This window comes from Argentina silus (genome assembly GCF_951799395.1).
Source record: "Argentina silus genome assembly, chromosome: 11".
Classification (NCBI taxonomy): Eukaryota; Metazoa; Chordata; class Actinopteri; order Argentiniformes; family Argentinidae; genus Argentina; species Argentina silus.
This window is the reverse complement of record NC_139665.1, coordinates 10463486-10478805: the sequence shown is the minus strand read 5'-3', so window position 1 is coordinate 10478805 and position 15320 is coordinate 10463486. Positions and strand designations below refer to the sequence as shown.

The 15320-nt window shown below is 42.0% G+C and overlaps 2 protein-coding genes across 2 annotated transcripts; both read left to right on the top strand.

The window, feature by feature from the left end:
• The first annotated feature begins 1313 nt into the window (after positions 1-1313).
• On the top strand, positions 1314-3239 carry LOC310812538 (large ribosomal subunit protein eL31-like). Its single transcript, XM_083681155.1, has 5 exons — positions 1314-1356; positions 1796-1899; positions 2554-2679; positions 2954-3066; positions 3169-3239. Exons 2-5 carry the CDS (start codon positions 1796-1798, stop codon positions 3198-3200), a joined length of 375 nt encoding a protein of 124 aa, XP_083537281.1. The 5' UTR covers positions 1314-1356; the 3' UTR covers positions 3201-3239.
• A 2273-nt stretch (positions 3240-5512) lies between these two features.
• chst10 (carbohydrate sulfotransferase 10) lies at positions 5513-10686 on the top strand. Its single transcript, XM_083680834.1, has 6 exons — positions 5513-5786; positions 6193-6329; positions 6567-6676; positions 6791-7025; positions 8027-8132; positions 8497-10686. The coding sequence occupies exons 2-6, from the start codon at positions 6224-6226 to the stop codon at positions 9053-9055; spliced, it is 1116 nt and encodes a 371-aa protein (XP_083536960.1). The 5' UTR covers positions 5513-5786; positions 6193-6223; the 3' UTR covers positions 9056-10686.
• The last annotated feature ends 4634 nt before the right edge of the window (positions 10687-15320 follow it).

Sequence of the window (15320 nt, the reverse complement as noted above, 5' to 3'; positions counted from 1 at the left end):
AAAGGAGCTCACCACCTTTGTGGCATGGTTGAACCAGATGCCTGCACTTCTATGAACAGGTCCGGCATGCTGACAAACTTGTTCCGGATCAGAGACTGATGGGACAGACTGATCCAATGGTTGTAATACACTAACAACCCATTGGGGATATTGGTGGTGTGGAAGCCAGGATGAACTGCGAGGTTGTACGCGTCAGCATGTCTGGAATAAGGGGACAGCCCATCGGGCGGTGCAGACTTTACAAGGAGCTGTGGATTCCATTATCAACATACTCAGACATTGCGCCACAATATATAACACTCCAGACCGAGCAGGACCCAGGCCAAATCTCTCCCTACTTGAAGTGAATTTGAGAGCACTTAACAGTACTGTATGTTTTGTCTTACTGTTTGAGGTAAAGGTGGGGATGTAAAGATGAATTAGTTCTGGTGCTAGATCTGTCCTTCACTGTGAAAATAAAGATAAACGGACAGCAAGGAATGTAGAAGTTTAGCCATTACTGCTCTGCTGAGGGGCAGTGGAGCCGGGTCATACTACGGGAGAGCTTCTGAATGTTTTTCTGCCCACAAAAGGTTGTTCACACTACACCCTAAATTGGGCAGGTGACACAGATGATCATTGAGCTCCTTTTTTCAGTTTTACTTGGAACTGGGCAAGTTTATCTCCATTCTTAGAACGCTTATATAAGAGTGGAGCAAAACTTGTAAAACTGAGAAAAAGATGAGCTAGAATGTGTGCATTTTTCTTTTTTCTTTTTTTTTTTTACCTGAGAACTAGTATTTGGATTTCGCTTACTGATGTAGGCCTGCAGTACTTAATAAATCATTGTGTTTGACCTAACCTTGCTCATTAGAGTGCAATGTTCTGCATAGATGAAGACTGAAAAGCATATTCTCAGCTGCTTGGAGGGGACATCGAGGGAAAGGTGGAGTATAAAGATCTTCGGAGAACAGCATGATCTTGAGAAATAATAATGTTAGATAGGAATACAAGCGCATGTAGAGGTTAAAACATAATGTTTTGGTGGTCCAGTCATGTTACCATGGCAATGTGATAATATGGGATATATGCTTAGATAAGAACATTCTTGATGCTTTGGCTGTAAAGGAAAACATGAGAAGATTCTGTGCCATGTAGCAACATCATGAATCAAATTGCTGCTTGCTGTTTGTTCCATGGTCAGGGTGATTTTATCCACAATCAGCCAACCACCATCAGTGGGAATCACTGACATATAGGTGGGAACCAACTCACGTGTGCTTGTTATTGTCTGGGGGCCACATACGGAACGGATCTACTTCCTGTACCCACAATCCTGTCTTTCACGCACTTCCTTTCCTACAGACCCCTGCCAAAGTGAGTTTTCCTGATTGATCATCATTTGTACAATCTAACTCCATCTCGCAGTGTTTATGCTGAAAACAACTATTTGCTTCATCCGAAGTTATACCTGTGTTGTTCATGGTGAAATGGGTGATATTCGTGAACATAATGTGCATTTCTGTGGTTAACAACAACAGTCGTATTGGTTGGTCCTCAGATTCCCTGCTATTAGCCAGCATTCAAGCCTGTGTTATCCTGTGTGTTTGTAGTCAGCGTAAAACACAGCCCTCTATCTAGCCCTCTGTTAGAAGTCACTTTGTGTGTGTAACTTGGAATTGTTGCTGCTGTAGTCATTTTTGTGGACCAGAGGTGTTCCGTACAGACAGTTTCGTTCAGTTGTTTTGATTAGCGACGCTTGCCAGCCGGTTGGTGTTCACTGCCTTTCTCAACCTACTTGTTGCCTTGTTGGCAGATGGCTCCTAAGAAAGGTGGTGAGAAGAAGAAGGGGCGTTCAGCCATCAACGAGGTCGTGACCAGGGAATACACCGTCAACATCCACAAGCGGATCCATGGCGTGTAAGTAGACACTACTGGGGGCATATCTTACCAATGCCAACAGAAGCTACATATCTGTGGCACTCTGTCCTTTTAAGATCATGTTAATGCATTGCACTCAATAATATCGAACCATACTAGATACTATTCAGGACATGCTGTTTAGTACAAAAAAAGTGTGGAGTATGGGACACATTTCAACATACTACATCTCATTCATACTGAGAAACTGTCATCTGTAACTCAACCATGTTGTTCATGGTAATTGGTTCATTTTGCTACTGCCCGCCTCCCTTACCTGCTCCATTGAATTGTGTGGCTAAAATCGGAAAGGACTTCCTGAATAGTGTGTGACTTCCTGAATAGCCTGCAGTGAATTCATCCTACATGGAAAGGCAAATCTAGTATGACATCCTCGCATTTTATACATTGCATACTGCAAACCTTTCGAATTGTACATAAACGCCTACTAAATAGGTTGCAGTACGAGCATTCAGACACAGCCATAGGGCATGGGTTGTGGTCAATTAGATTCACAGGTGCATCACCAGAGTGGTGGAGCTCAACTTGGCTGTTGTCAAATCGATGAAACTCCGCCTCTTCTCGTGGCATGATCAGAGAGGTTTACATGTAAGAAATACCTGGCATTAACAGTCTCTCTGCTTTCCTCTGCAGTGGTTTCAAGAGGAGAGCTCCTCGCGCTCTCAAGGAGATCCGCAAGTTTGCCATGAAGGAGATGGGAACTCCTGACGTCCGCATCGACACTCGCCTAAATAAGGCTGTGTGGACCAAAGGCGTACGGTATGAAGGATGTACTCTTATCACAAATATTAATCAGGACACAGGACTAGACGCATGGTATGTTTGTGTAATGGTGCTCTGACGAAGAAGCTTGCTCTGAAATGCGTCCGCGTTAAAGATTATTGAAGGGAACCCAGTTGCCGTCTCAGTGGGGTACATTTTTAACAGCAGCGCCAGCGCTCAAAAGCCACATACTTGAAGCCAACCCGTTCAACCACCTATTTGAGTTGTAACACTGCTGAATGCTCAGGCTTATGTTGATGTTTTTGTACAGGAATGTGCCCTACAGGATGCGTGTGCGATTGTCTAGGAAGCGTAATGAGGATGAAGACTCCCCGAACAAACTGTACACTCTCGTCACATACGTCCCTGTCACGACATACAAAGGTAAAGTCGTCATTGAGATGAAATACATAAGTATGACTCTGTTCTTGTTTTTTTCTTGTTTAAAAAGATCTCTTTCTTAACCTTTTCTTTCTTTTTCGACAGGCTTACAGACTGTCAATGTTGATGAAAATTAAATCTGTCCTCTCTGCAAGTGGAATAAATGTAGAAAAGGAGCTTTGTCTTATCTCTTTATTGCACACAACAAAAACTACTTTTGGGTTGACGTTTAACTGTATTTCCAGTACATGTCTGAGTAACCCACCACATGGATATGCGGTTGAGAATATAGTGGCTGGCTAGGATGGCATCACACGGTGACATCACCACAAGTCCATTCCTGGGTCCTCTGGCAGGGATGAAGCTGGATCTTGATCATAAACTTCAAGCCTATTTCAACCTAGTGTGTACCTTTGAGAATGATGATGTGCTGTGTTCACCTAGTTCCCAGTTACCAGCTGTGTTAATACAGCCTACTGTACACATCTGGATTGGTGTGAATTTCTTTTCAATTCCATACATTCCTGTCGTGAATTGAATTCCGATTAGGTATTGCACTATTGGTCCGTATTGCTTGGGTTTTACTTGAATAGTGCTTTAATTGTCTATTACCATTGCTTGTATCGCGTTAACATGTAGGCTACTGCTGTTTATTTACTGTTTTCCTATTTCACTTTTCTTCTATTGTACTATTGTTCCTCTGACTTTTTATGTACAGCACTTTGAGCTGCAGTCTCTATACGAAATGTGCTCTATAAATAATACATTTATTTTTATATTAATCAAAAAACAGCATTAATTTTAAATTATTTCCAATCAATTGAAAACATTAGAGCGTCTATGTTCCAATTATAGATACTTTATGTTCCAATGGTCAGCAACTCATCTCATCTTTACATTCTAAGGTCAATTGAAAGTAATTTTGAATTCGTTTCAAAAATACACCCTGAATTGAAAATAAATTTGCCCCACCCTGCATACCAGTGCTCTTCAATCCTGGTCCTTTTCAGCGCCTTTGTTAAGGGCCATCACTTTGGAGATGATGTTTCTTTCTCTGGCGGAAATGGTTGTGTGTGTGTGTGTGTGTGTGTGTGTGTGACACTGTACTTTGTGCAACAGTGATGCCACTGTTCCAAGCAGTTTTCCCCCATTGGCATCTGAATGTAAGACAGGGCATACATCTGAATGTAAGACAGGGCATACATCTGAATGTAAGACAGGGCATACATCTGAATGTAAGACAGGGCATACATCTGAATGTAAGACAGGGCATACATCTGAATGTAAGACAGGGCATACATCTGAATGTAAGACAGGGCATACATCTGAATGTAAGACAGGGCATACATCTGAATGTAAGACAGGGCATACATCTGAATGTAAGACAGGGCATACATCTGAATGTAAGACAGGACATACATTGTTTGTCCAAACACATTGACCTTTATGGTGGTGCAGTTCCTAGTGGTGCTACGATGTTACTCAGAACATGTCCTAAGAGTAAAACATTTGTACTGCCTTCTCTTGATCCAAAGGATACATGCATTGATAAGGACTGTCAATTGAATAGCAGTACAACCAGTAATCAGATACGATCCATTTTACTGAGGAAACTGATCACTACCTGCTGTAATGTTTCAATCTAATAGTATTTGGGATAAAACATTAACTTTATATAATAAATATTGCCTAAAAAGATTTTTGAAGTGTCCGACAAGATCATTCTGTGTTGTCCTGTCCAAGTTAGCTAGATACACCCCTATTAACCCTTAATGTTCCTTCTGCAAAACATGTGAAGAGACTGTAAAAGTCATATCTTTTGGGAATGTGCCTATTCCAGAACATTTTAGATCGATGTCTCCCATTATATCAAGATTAACATTTTGATATGAATGTAAAGTTTGTCTACTTATTTTTACGTTTAACGGCTGTCAACATATGCAACAACGAGGCAACAATTCTGCAATCAATTTAGCTATTTTTATTTTTAAAACATTTTGTAGAACAATATATTACTACGATAACATACTCAAAGAATTCAAAAGTCATAAAAACAATCTTAATTGCTTGACCTACAATTTACTATAATCTGTATACATTTGTCTCTTAATAGCCATCATGTCTGTTTATTTCTACCCCACTGTATTGTACTCAATTTGTGAGTATATGTTGTGTGTTCATTATGTATTGTTATGAATTAATTAAAATAACATTTATGATGGTGGCTTTTACTCACCCAGAGCAAATACTTGATGCACAACTTTCTCTTCGTCGCATCGCAAGATCATTGAAACTAGCCTTGTTTGTTGGAATGATGTATTATATTATTATTTGATTTGATTTGTTGACATGTTTATATTTTATTTTATTAGGGCCAATTTATTTATTTTATATAAACAAAAAATCATGTGAACGCTGGGGGGCGTTTTTTTGTGTCTAGAATCTCACATGCAGCCAGGACAGATATTTGGCCAGGAGAAATGAGTTTTTTGTGGACTAAAAGGTGGCGATAGACTTTGAATTACGGGATAAACAGAGAGATGGAGTTTCAAAGACTGGGTTCCACCGTATTTTTATTTCTGTATGGATATATCCTGATTCTGTGATAGGAAACCTCACAACAATATGCCGGAAAAAAGCTCCAACCAGATCCAACAATGATGTCAATACGACATGCAAACTACATGCAAACTACATTGGCTGGCTGCAAAGTAATTCAGCAGGTAAGACGCATGATATGGACTGTGCTAGTTAGCGATCTATCAGCTTTTCTAATGAACATCAAGTCTAAACGGGTAGGTAGCTATTACTGTAGTTAGTGTGTCTCAATACCTCCCTGTACACCACTTTTTGCTTTGCATAGCTAGCAAGCTAACGTCAGGGATCAGTCAATTAGTCAATATTTTGACAGAGGTAAAACTTGGCAGTCTATCTATTATCTAGCCCCGTCTGTGAATATGATTGGGGCTATCTATCACCGTTAGACAACCGATATTGCTTTAGCTAATGGTTAGCCACACACAAGAGTAACTGTATGGCCAATGGCTAACCGTTATGCCTGCTAGCCTCCTAGCTATAGCTCTGGAAGGCCATAATAATGTAGTTTGCTGGATGTCATCGTTCCTGCAGGTACATTCGCTGTTTCGATGACCCCCGGGTGATGCCCAAAACGATGCGGCACCACTGGCTGCTTGTTGGAGCTTGCGGTTGGGTGCTGCTGATCCTCATGTTTGCCAGCAGGTTAATCAACTTTAGAGCCGTGGATGGTGAGCTGACACATATTTTCCTTGCATATATACGATGCGTGGCATATAGTTATACTTATCGACAGAAATAATGAGTGGGCTATGTTTGTATGTTGACCATCGCAGTATCATAGTGTGGACAGAATTGCAGTAAGCAAAAAATAACGTAGGCCTTAGCTTATGCCTGCGAATTGACGAACCTGGTTGTGTAAAGAAATTCCATATCGATGGGGTATCCACTTGCCATCTTGCCTTTAGACTATGGGGAGAAAGCTGAGATGCAGAGCTGGACTGAGCCTGGAACCAAGACCATCAAATCGCTCTCTGCTCACAAATTTCAGAGACCAGCCCCCAAGCCTTCAGACCTGGTAAATTTTATATGGTGTAAAATAATGTGTTTCTCATTGTTGCATCATCTGTATATGCACTCATGGTGTGTTTGTGTGTGTGTGTGTGTGTGTGTTTGTGTGTGTGTGTGTTAGCCCTCAGCAGCCCCATCTGTTGTAGACCCCTCAGGCTGGAGCTCTGTGGAAGCAAAGCGTTTGGAGCTGCTTTCGTCCGTGTGCAAAAACGCCTCCCTCAGGAACCTCACTCACACCTCAATCAACAAGTTCGTCCTGGACCGCATCTTTGTGTGTGACAAGCACAAGATCCTCTTCTGCCAAACCCCGAAAGTGGGCAACACTCAATGGAAAAAGGTCCTCATCGTCCTCAATGGTGAGTGAGTGAGTGGATGATGATCATGATGATTATGATGATGATTGAGTGGTTGACTTAATTCTTACTCAGGTGCCCAAATCTGCCCATGAAACACTACAGGGTATGCAGGCTTTTTCTCCAGCTCAGCACTCACTAGCCTCTTGGACACTATCAAGCTATATCTGAGAGAGCCAGTGCCAGTACCCTTACCCTGTAAGAGGCTTTGGCAGTACATGATTGATAGTCAGAGACAGGGCAGAGAAATGTAAAGCAGAGGGACTTAACCAAAATCTACTTCCTGTTTGCAACACATCTTTGTCTTGGTATGAACGAGTGACCAGCAAGTCTGCTTCGCAGGCTTTAGAGGAAGTAATGTTTCTGGTGTAAGCACACACTGGCTCTCTGGGTGTAACGCAATACTGTACAAGTGGCTACTGTCTTACAACAGAAAGCAAGACTCTGTTCACACTGATCTGGTCAGTCGAGGGATTCGTTTTACATACAGTAGGAGTGACACCAGCTGTCAGAAGACAATGGCCCTAGTAAGGCACTAGTATACCCAATTCAACTAGCCGGCTTTAAAATCAGTAGACAATGCGACATTAGTGATGTGACTTAAAAGTGTAATGCTTGACTGGCTACATAACTTCACAAAGGGGTCAAATAAATAAATAAAACGAGGGGAGAGGGGAAGATGACACCTCCACGCTACATCTTGCCAGAAAGAATGTCCCTTCTACCTACCAGCCCATCCATGCATGTGTGTTTGATACCATTCTATTCCTTCCATGCATTACAACGAGCCTGTCCTCCCCTGCTGCACACCCTATAGCTCTCCAGAAGTAAGTTAGGGGTAGCCACCCCTGCTAAAAATGCCCCCGTCTCTGAGTCTCAACCACGGTAGTGGTCGTGCCATTGTGAAATCTAAATATATTGATAGACCTCAATGATGTGTTTCTGTCTGTGTGAAAGCAGTGTCCTCTTGCTTCACTGTGGTAATCCTCCATTTTGGCCCTCAGGAATGTTTTCAACCGTAGATGAGATTCCAGAGAATCTAGTTCATGATCACGAGAAGAACGGCCTGCCTCGCCTCTCGTCTTTGAGTGAGAAGGAAATCACAGAAAGGTCAGACTTCAGTTCCTCTGTTTGTTTGTTTTTTATCATTATGGGCCAGTTTTCTGGACACAGATTAAGCCTATTATACATCGACTGAAAAGCATCCTCAATGGGGATTCTCCACTGAAAGTATGATTTAGTTAAGGACATGGCTTAATCTGCGTCTGGGGAGCCAATATGTTTGTTTAGCATGGACTGGAAGCTCAGAATTTTCACCACTGAGATTCAGGACAGTAGCTCTGAATCACCTGTGTATTGTTTTAACTATGAAGCACCATTTATGGCATTTAGAAACTGGGAAAATGACACTGTACACTGAGTTAAGTATGGTAAAGTCTGCTGTTTTCCTGAACACTTTTTATTGGGTCAACAGATTAAACACATACTTTAAATTCTTCATCGTGAGAGACCCCTTTGAACGCCTCATCTCTGCCTTCAAGGACAAGTTTGTGAATAACCCGCGCTTCGAGCCCTGGTACAAGCACGACATCGCCCCCACCATCATCCGCAAGTACCGCAAGAGCCATCGGGACAATGATGATGACAAGGTGGCTACGGGCCTGCGCTTCGAGGACTTTGTCCGTTACCTGGGCGACGAGCCTGGGCGGCGGCGCATGGACAGGCAGTTCGGGGACCATGTTATCCACTGGGTGACTTATGCTGATCTGTGTGCACCCTGTGACATTGCCTACAGCGTGGTGGGCCACCACGAGACCCTGGAACGTGATGCCCCCTACATCCTCAGAGCCGCAGGGATCGACCGCCTGGTGTCCTACCCCACCATCCCCCCCGGGATCACCCACTACAACAGGACCAAGGTGGAGCACTACTTCTCGGGCATCAGCAAGCGTGATGTCAGGCGCCTCTATGTCCGTTACCAGGGGGACTACAGCCTCTTTGGCTACCCGAGCCCTGACTTCCTGCTCGACTGAATTGAAACACGAAAGACAGTCTTATATTTTGTCTCTAACATACAGTACATCTTAATCTGTGTGTGGTTTACTGAAGAGAAGGTGAAAGCCGGCTGCCTAACTATGTGCCATATAGTAAAATGTGCCCCACTGTGTCCAAGTCAGCCAGATGTCAGGTGCTTTACTATCAGTCTGATTTGCTATTATTCACGCCTCCATCTTGCATACTTCAGCACACTGTATAAGCTGTGAGAACAGAGGTGGAGGTACTGACTGCTCACGGCTGTATTTGGACATTGTAGTCTTATTAAGTTAAGTCTTATGAGTTCCACATTGTCTTATTTAACAAATAAGTATTATTAATTCATTTGAAATAGAGACTGACTGTAACTGTGCTTACACACTCCACAAAAGCATGTCTGCTGCTGTAGCTAGCTGAGTGGGCTAACAATGAAGGACTGGGAGTTGTGGTGGGAGTGCTGAACTAACTGATAACAATGGAGGCCAAGCTTACAGAGAAGGGTAACTCCTGTGTCTATAAAGTCTCTACACTCAATGCCTGTAAAGATGTCTTCACAGTGTAACTATGTAACCACGGTGGATTGAGAATCATAGAGTAACAGACATGGAAGTAGTTCCTGTCGTGTATCGCCCTGCTGATTAGCCAGATGCTGCCTCGTGGTATCTAGTGGTGTAGTTACTATTGAATTGTCTCCTGTCACCCCATGGATCCACAGTCCTATTCTATCCAATCCCACTTGGTTAAGGTGGGGACTAGGCCGTGGAACAGCAGGCAGTGGACTGTACTACATATGTCGAATGATCATCCATGTAATAAATCCATCCCAGGGTCCTAAAAGGAATAATGACAATCTGGATTGGAGGTGAGCTATGACATCCCATTCCAACCTCATTTTTAGGCAGAGATATATTCAAGTCGAAAAACTGTTTGCAACCTGATGTAACTATCCAGTAACTTGGCAGCAGTTCACTGCACTTTTGAAAAATATTATTTTGGGTCTCTCTTTCCTCCAACCAAATGTTTTAACTTTAACATACTATTACAGTCAGTTGAACTGGATTGTCAATGCAGAGAAGTGTCTGCTTACAGGCCGATCTTCTTGATCATCGTTGGTGATCACTTACATGATATTGACAGTGCCGCTAAGTAATAAAGGTCAATATAAAACATAGAACTGTGTTTTTGTGTTTTTCACTTTGAGATCTGTGATGACCTAATAATTGTTGCAAATAGTGGTGAGTGGTGGAACCAAGAATAATTGTATACAATCATATATTCCAGAATGATGTTGCAGATGAAGTTACAGTTCTCTACAAGGCTGTTTTGAAATCTGAAATAGTGTGACACGCAACTAACTCATCCCATTAATAACTTTTTTGAGGCCATGTATCGTTGCAATTTCCTACGGTAAGAGCTTCAGTCAGGCCAGGGGGGGCTTGTCAAAGCATATGAAGTGTAGCCATTCACGGGGAGAAACAGGAAGTGCTCTATGTGGGGAGAGTGCTAGGGAAGAATTTAAGGCACAGTCTAACCGACAACTCAGTCTATATTGCAGAAATTCCACATCACTATTTTTGATAGTTTTATATTGCGGTGCATTTAAACTACTGTCTTTGATCTCCACTCTCCATAATGGTCCCTTTTCAAATGTCCTTCAAGTGACTGATTAAACGATGTCTGATTAAAATGGCTTCTGAATGACTACTGTTTTGGAAATTAGTTTTTGTTGTTGTATGTGGCTTTTTGACATGAGAACATTTCGGAATTTAGTTTCTCCACTTCTGTTACACAGATTACAGCATCAGATCAGCATCAGGTCTCTAATCCCATTTCAGCATAATTTACTGTTAAAAGGTAGATTCGGCAAGATAACATATGCATACTGTTACACAACATAGTGACTTCCTACTTACAGACATCAAACTAATTCAACAAAGTAAAGAAATGACAGAACTCATTTTTGCTTTTCACCTTTTCCTTTTAGGAACGTGCAAATTTGGAAGTGCTAGCCAACACCCTTACAAATCTTGGCAGATTGGAATAATGCTGATCTTTGTCTTCAGCAAGACGTTGTTTGCAGATGTCTGAATCTATGGAAGATAACAACAATATTACAAAAAGAGTTGACTAGGGACTTCCATGAACCCAAGTAACTGATACATTGAGATATGATAACTGGTAAGACGCACCTCACCTCGCACTGATATGTGGGCCTAGCCCATATGAAATGAGGCCCATGTTATGGAATACACCTCCATAAACTACATTTGTTATGGGTATCATGAATGATATAGTTGTTGTGTACAGAGTTCAGTGGAGGCTGGTCCAATGAGGAAGAGGAGGATGGTTATCCCTTGAATTTGTATTAAATAAAATAATATACAGACAAAAACTCTGCTCGATTCTGCTGCAGAAAATGCAGATAAACAGCTCACACAAACTAAGCAGCTCATATTGTACAAATCAAACAAACTGGTTCAGATATAAGTAGTCTCAACAGTGGTTCCATACGTCCTGACCTCCAATCCGAATCATAGGCTAGCTAGTTCACTCTCTGGCAGTGTGTGGTTATAGGTCTTTCTGGTGCAAAATTCAGATATTAAAAGAGAGAAATACAAATAATTAAATTCTTCAAAAAGCTATTTCTCAAAGTATAATTCTCCTGTGCATTCACAGTTATACCTGGTTCTACGTCAGATTTAGCGTTGCACTGATTGGTCTTTTCTTATGGGAGGAATCAAAATCAGCCAATCGTATTAGAACACTGTGCAAGTGTTTGGGTTTCAAACAGTGAGCAGGTTACATACATGTCTTGCAGGGTATGAAGTTACGTGCAGATGTGAGACCTTGACCAAATAATGAGCTACTTCTTCACCCCGTCTTATCTTCCCCCGCGGACCACAAACTATCCGGGTCCCAGACAAAGAGACTGTTCTATTATCAAAAGTTAACTACATAGTTGAAGCAAAAAATGTTGAACACAGCAATAGTATTAAAATACACAAAGTCAGAATCGCTAAAGCCCCGCTTCTATATTCTAGGCCTTTCCTTAGCCAATTATTTCACTCTCCTTCTCTCAGTATACCCTTACTGTTTAGGTGCCATATAGTGGCAGCAATTCATTTTGAAAAGTTATCCACTAACAACGCATTGATAGATTTTAATTCATTTAAATGCGCAATATGTAACATTCAAGCTTTCTAATGGTTGTAATGACTAATTTAATATCACAATAAAGGAATGAGATCCCTACAAAAAATATTTCATTCACGAATGTGGATATATTTCATTAAACAACCATGTTTAAAGTACTCTTTCCACGCTACTGTACAAAACATCACTCACTATGAGTTTTTTCACACAGCCAGAACTACCCAACATTAGCGAGCTAATTCAGCAAGACATGACACCAAGGGTGCAGGAGTCAGCTGGACATGAGAGACACATTTTGCTAGGGGGGGGGTCTGGGGGGCATGCTCGCGGCCCCGTGAACATTTTCTTTTGTTGAGAAAGCAGCTATTAAAGTCGGACTGAAATGATTTTTCAGAGTAGCACAAACTCACGTTTCGAAGTTCACTTTCAAAGTAAAGTTTATTAAATCATTCATTCATAGATGTTCCTCTGCTCAGACTGCTTCAGGATTAGACTTTGGTGTATCTTTGGTGGTTGACTGACAGCCCATCTAGCCAATCAATGTTACATCTGGTTGCTAGTTAGTACTAGCTACACTTCAAACAACATCCCATTTCACAGATAATTGACTCTACTCACTAAAATCGTAGCATACCTAATATTTTTGCTAAGTTTTGCTAGCAATTACCTTAGCTAGCTGTCAACTCCACTATGTACATGGCTAGGCACACAACTTTGTTAGCACACTTCACCAGTGCCTTATCATGATTGGAGAACGTCAGAAGTCACATTAACATCTTTGAGTGTCATTATTTCGGAGATAACTTAGATATGAATCTTACCCCTTGAAAGTCAAGAATTACAATGAAAAACAAGTTAGGGCGTCATTACAATGAAAAACAAGTTAGGGCGTTACTATGAGCGTCATTTAGTGATTTCCATTTCTGTCCGACTTGAAATGCTAATTTCTACAGACAAATCTTAACTTATAATTGAAGCAAATTGCAAGGCTAAGGGGGGCCTTGCAGAGGGGCACTTATCTGATATAGTCTAATCAGTCAGGGCCATTGATACTGTACTGAATACTAATGTGTCTGCATTGGTGGACTAGGGTCACCTTGTCTCCTGTTTCCATCCAGGGAGAGGATGTGGAGGTGGTCCAGAGCTATAAGTACCTGGGGGTGCACCTGAACAATAAACTGGACTGGACTGGTAACACAGATGGCCTGACACACATGTTCTACCAGTCAGTGGTGGTATGCTGGGGGGGGGGGGCAGCATCAAGGAAGGTGACACCAAGAGGCTGAACAAGCTTATTAGAAAACTGGTTCTGTCCTCTGTGTCACCCTGGACAATGTGGAGGAGGTGGCCAATAGGAGGGTGATTACCAAACTCCTGACCATCATGGACAATCCCTCCCATCCCCTACATAACACTGTGGCAGAGCAGAGAAGCTCCTTTAGCAACAGATTATTACAACCACGTTGCACTAATGAGCGCTATAGGAGATCTTTTCTGCCTGCTGTAATAAGACTGTACAACTCCTCCTCCGGCTAGCTCGATCGGGGTGATCAGAGTCAGGCTGGGGGATGTTAAATCATACTGCACTGTTCTTACTGTATATAATGTTTCATATGTCTATTTTATTTTATTTTTATTTTATTTTCTATTGTCACTTTATTTTGTTGTTGTTTGTAATGTGAGCTGCTGTAACGCCTTAATTTCCCCACAGGGATCAATAAAGTACCTATCTATTTATCTCTATTGTCTTATGACAGGTGTCGTCATTCTAGGGTGACCCGAGTCACCTGAACTACCTGTCTTGCAAGTTATCAGACACATCAGTATGGACGGAGTCGCGCTATCTATTGTAAAACAATGGTATGACTGTGAATCTGGATATACACTCACTGAGCACTTTATTAGGAACACTATACTGACACTGGGTAGGGCCTCCTCCTAAGATGTTGGAAACATTCCCTTGAGATTCTGGTCCATGACCTCCCAAAGGTGTTCTATTGGAGTCAGATTTGGTGACTGGGAAGGCCACTGAAGAACACTGAACTCATTGTTATGTTCATGAAACCAGTTTGAGACGACTTTTGCTTTGTGATACGGGGCATTATCATGCTGGAAGTAGCCATTAGAAGATGGGTAAATTGCGGCCATGAAGGGATGCACATGGCCACAGCAACATCAGCAACAATACTCAAATAGGCAGTGGCATTCAAGCAATGATTGATTGGTATTAATGGGCCCAAAGTGTGCCAAGAAAACATTCCCCACACCATTACACCACCTCCACCATGAGAAGGTGTACAGGTGTTCCTAAGTGCTTTTGACGTTAGTGAGGTCAAGGAAAGGAAGGATAGGAACTCACGCCAGAAGCTTTCAAATCCCGGAAATCTGAAGTCACGCCCCTCTACTCGGTACAGGGGTCGAGTTTCCCCATTGACCCCACGACAACTGTTGGCCACTTTCAACATTCGCTGTTGTTGTTATTTTTATGTTTCAATCAACTTTTTTATGGGTTTCTGGTGTCATCAACATCAATCATCTGCATTAGTTAAAAACCAATTGTACCCCACTGGAAAACCATTGGAAACCGCACTTCCGTATCCCAGTGGTGGAGTGTGGCCACTGTTGAACCCACCCCTTCCACGAAACTCCCGTCCACAACAGTGTCTGATTGACAAGTCTAACCAGCTCAGCACAAAATCCAAATGAGATTGCGATGCAATTTCCACTTTGATAGCGCATGTCATTGAGGAAATTAAATAGCAAAATGAGGCATTGCGATTGGTTTATCCAATTTGAGTGAGCATGTCAATGTTGACAGTCACATACATTTTGCCTTTTCATTTTCATTATGTCACAAACAATGAATACTTGAACAATGCATAATTTTACATTTCATAGTGGCAGGTAAATGCTTCCATATAGGCCAAGCATCGTGGAAATGCGCCTAAATAGAGTAAAAAAGAGGCTACTCATTTGCATTGGCTGAATCAGTCGGAGATGTGGAAGAAGGGCTCTTTCCCCATTGGTCGAGAGGAACTGGCTGCATTACAGCAACCCAACCTCCGCCACGTGCACGCGACTTTCTCCGTTGTCTCGACAAGCGCGCTGCAG

Coding starts and splice junctions, on each gene's coding strand:
- LOC310812538 (XM_083681155.1), top strand. CDS start 1,796: ATGGCTCCTAAGAAAGGTGGTGAGAAGAAGAAGGGGCGTTCAGCCATC. Junction 1,900..2,553: donor CACAAGCGGATCCATGGCGT/GTAAGTAGACAC, acceptor TTTCCTCTGCAG/TGGTTTCAAGAGGAGAGCTC. Junction 3,067..3,168: donor CCCTGTCACGACATACAAAG/GTAAAGTCGTCA, acceptor CTTTTTCGACAG/GCTTACAGACTGTCAATGTT.
- chst10 (XM_083680834.1), top strand. CDS start 6,224: ATGCCCAAAACGATGCGGCACCACTGGCTGCTTGTTGGAGCTTGCGGT. Junction 6,330..6,566: donor CAACTTTAGAGCCGTGGATG/GTGAGCTGACAC, acceptor TCTTGCCTTTAG/ACTATGGGGAGAAAGCTGAG. Junction 7,026..8,026: donor GGTCCTCATCGTCCTCAATG/GTGAGTGAGTGA, acceptor TTTGGCCCTCAG/GAATGTTTTCAACCGTAGAT.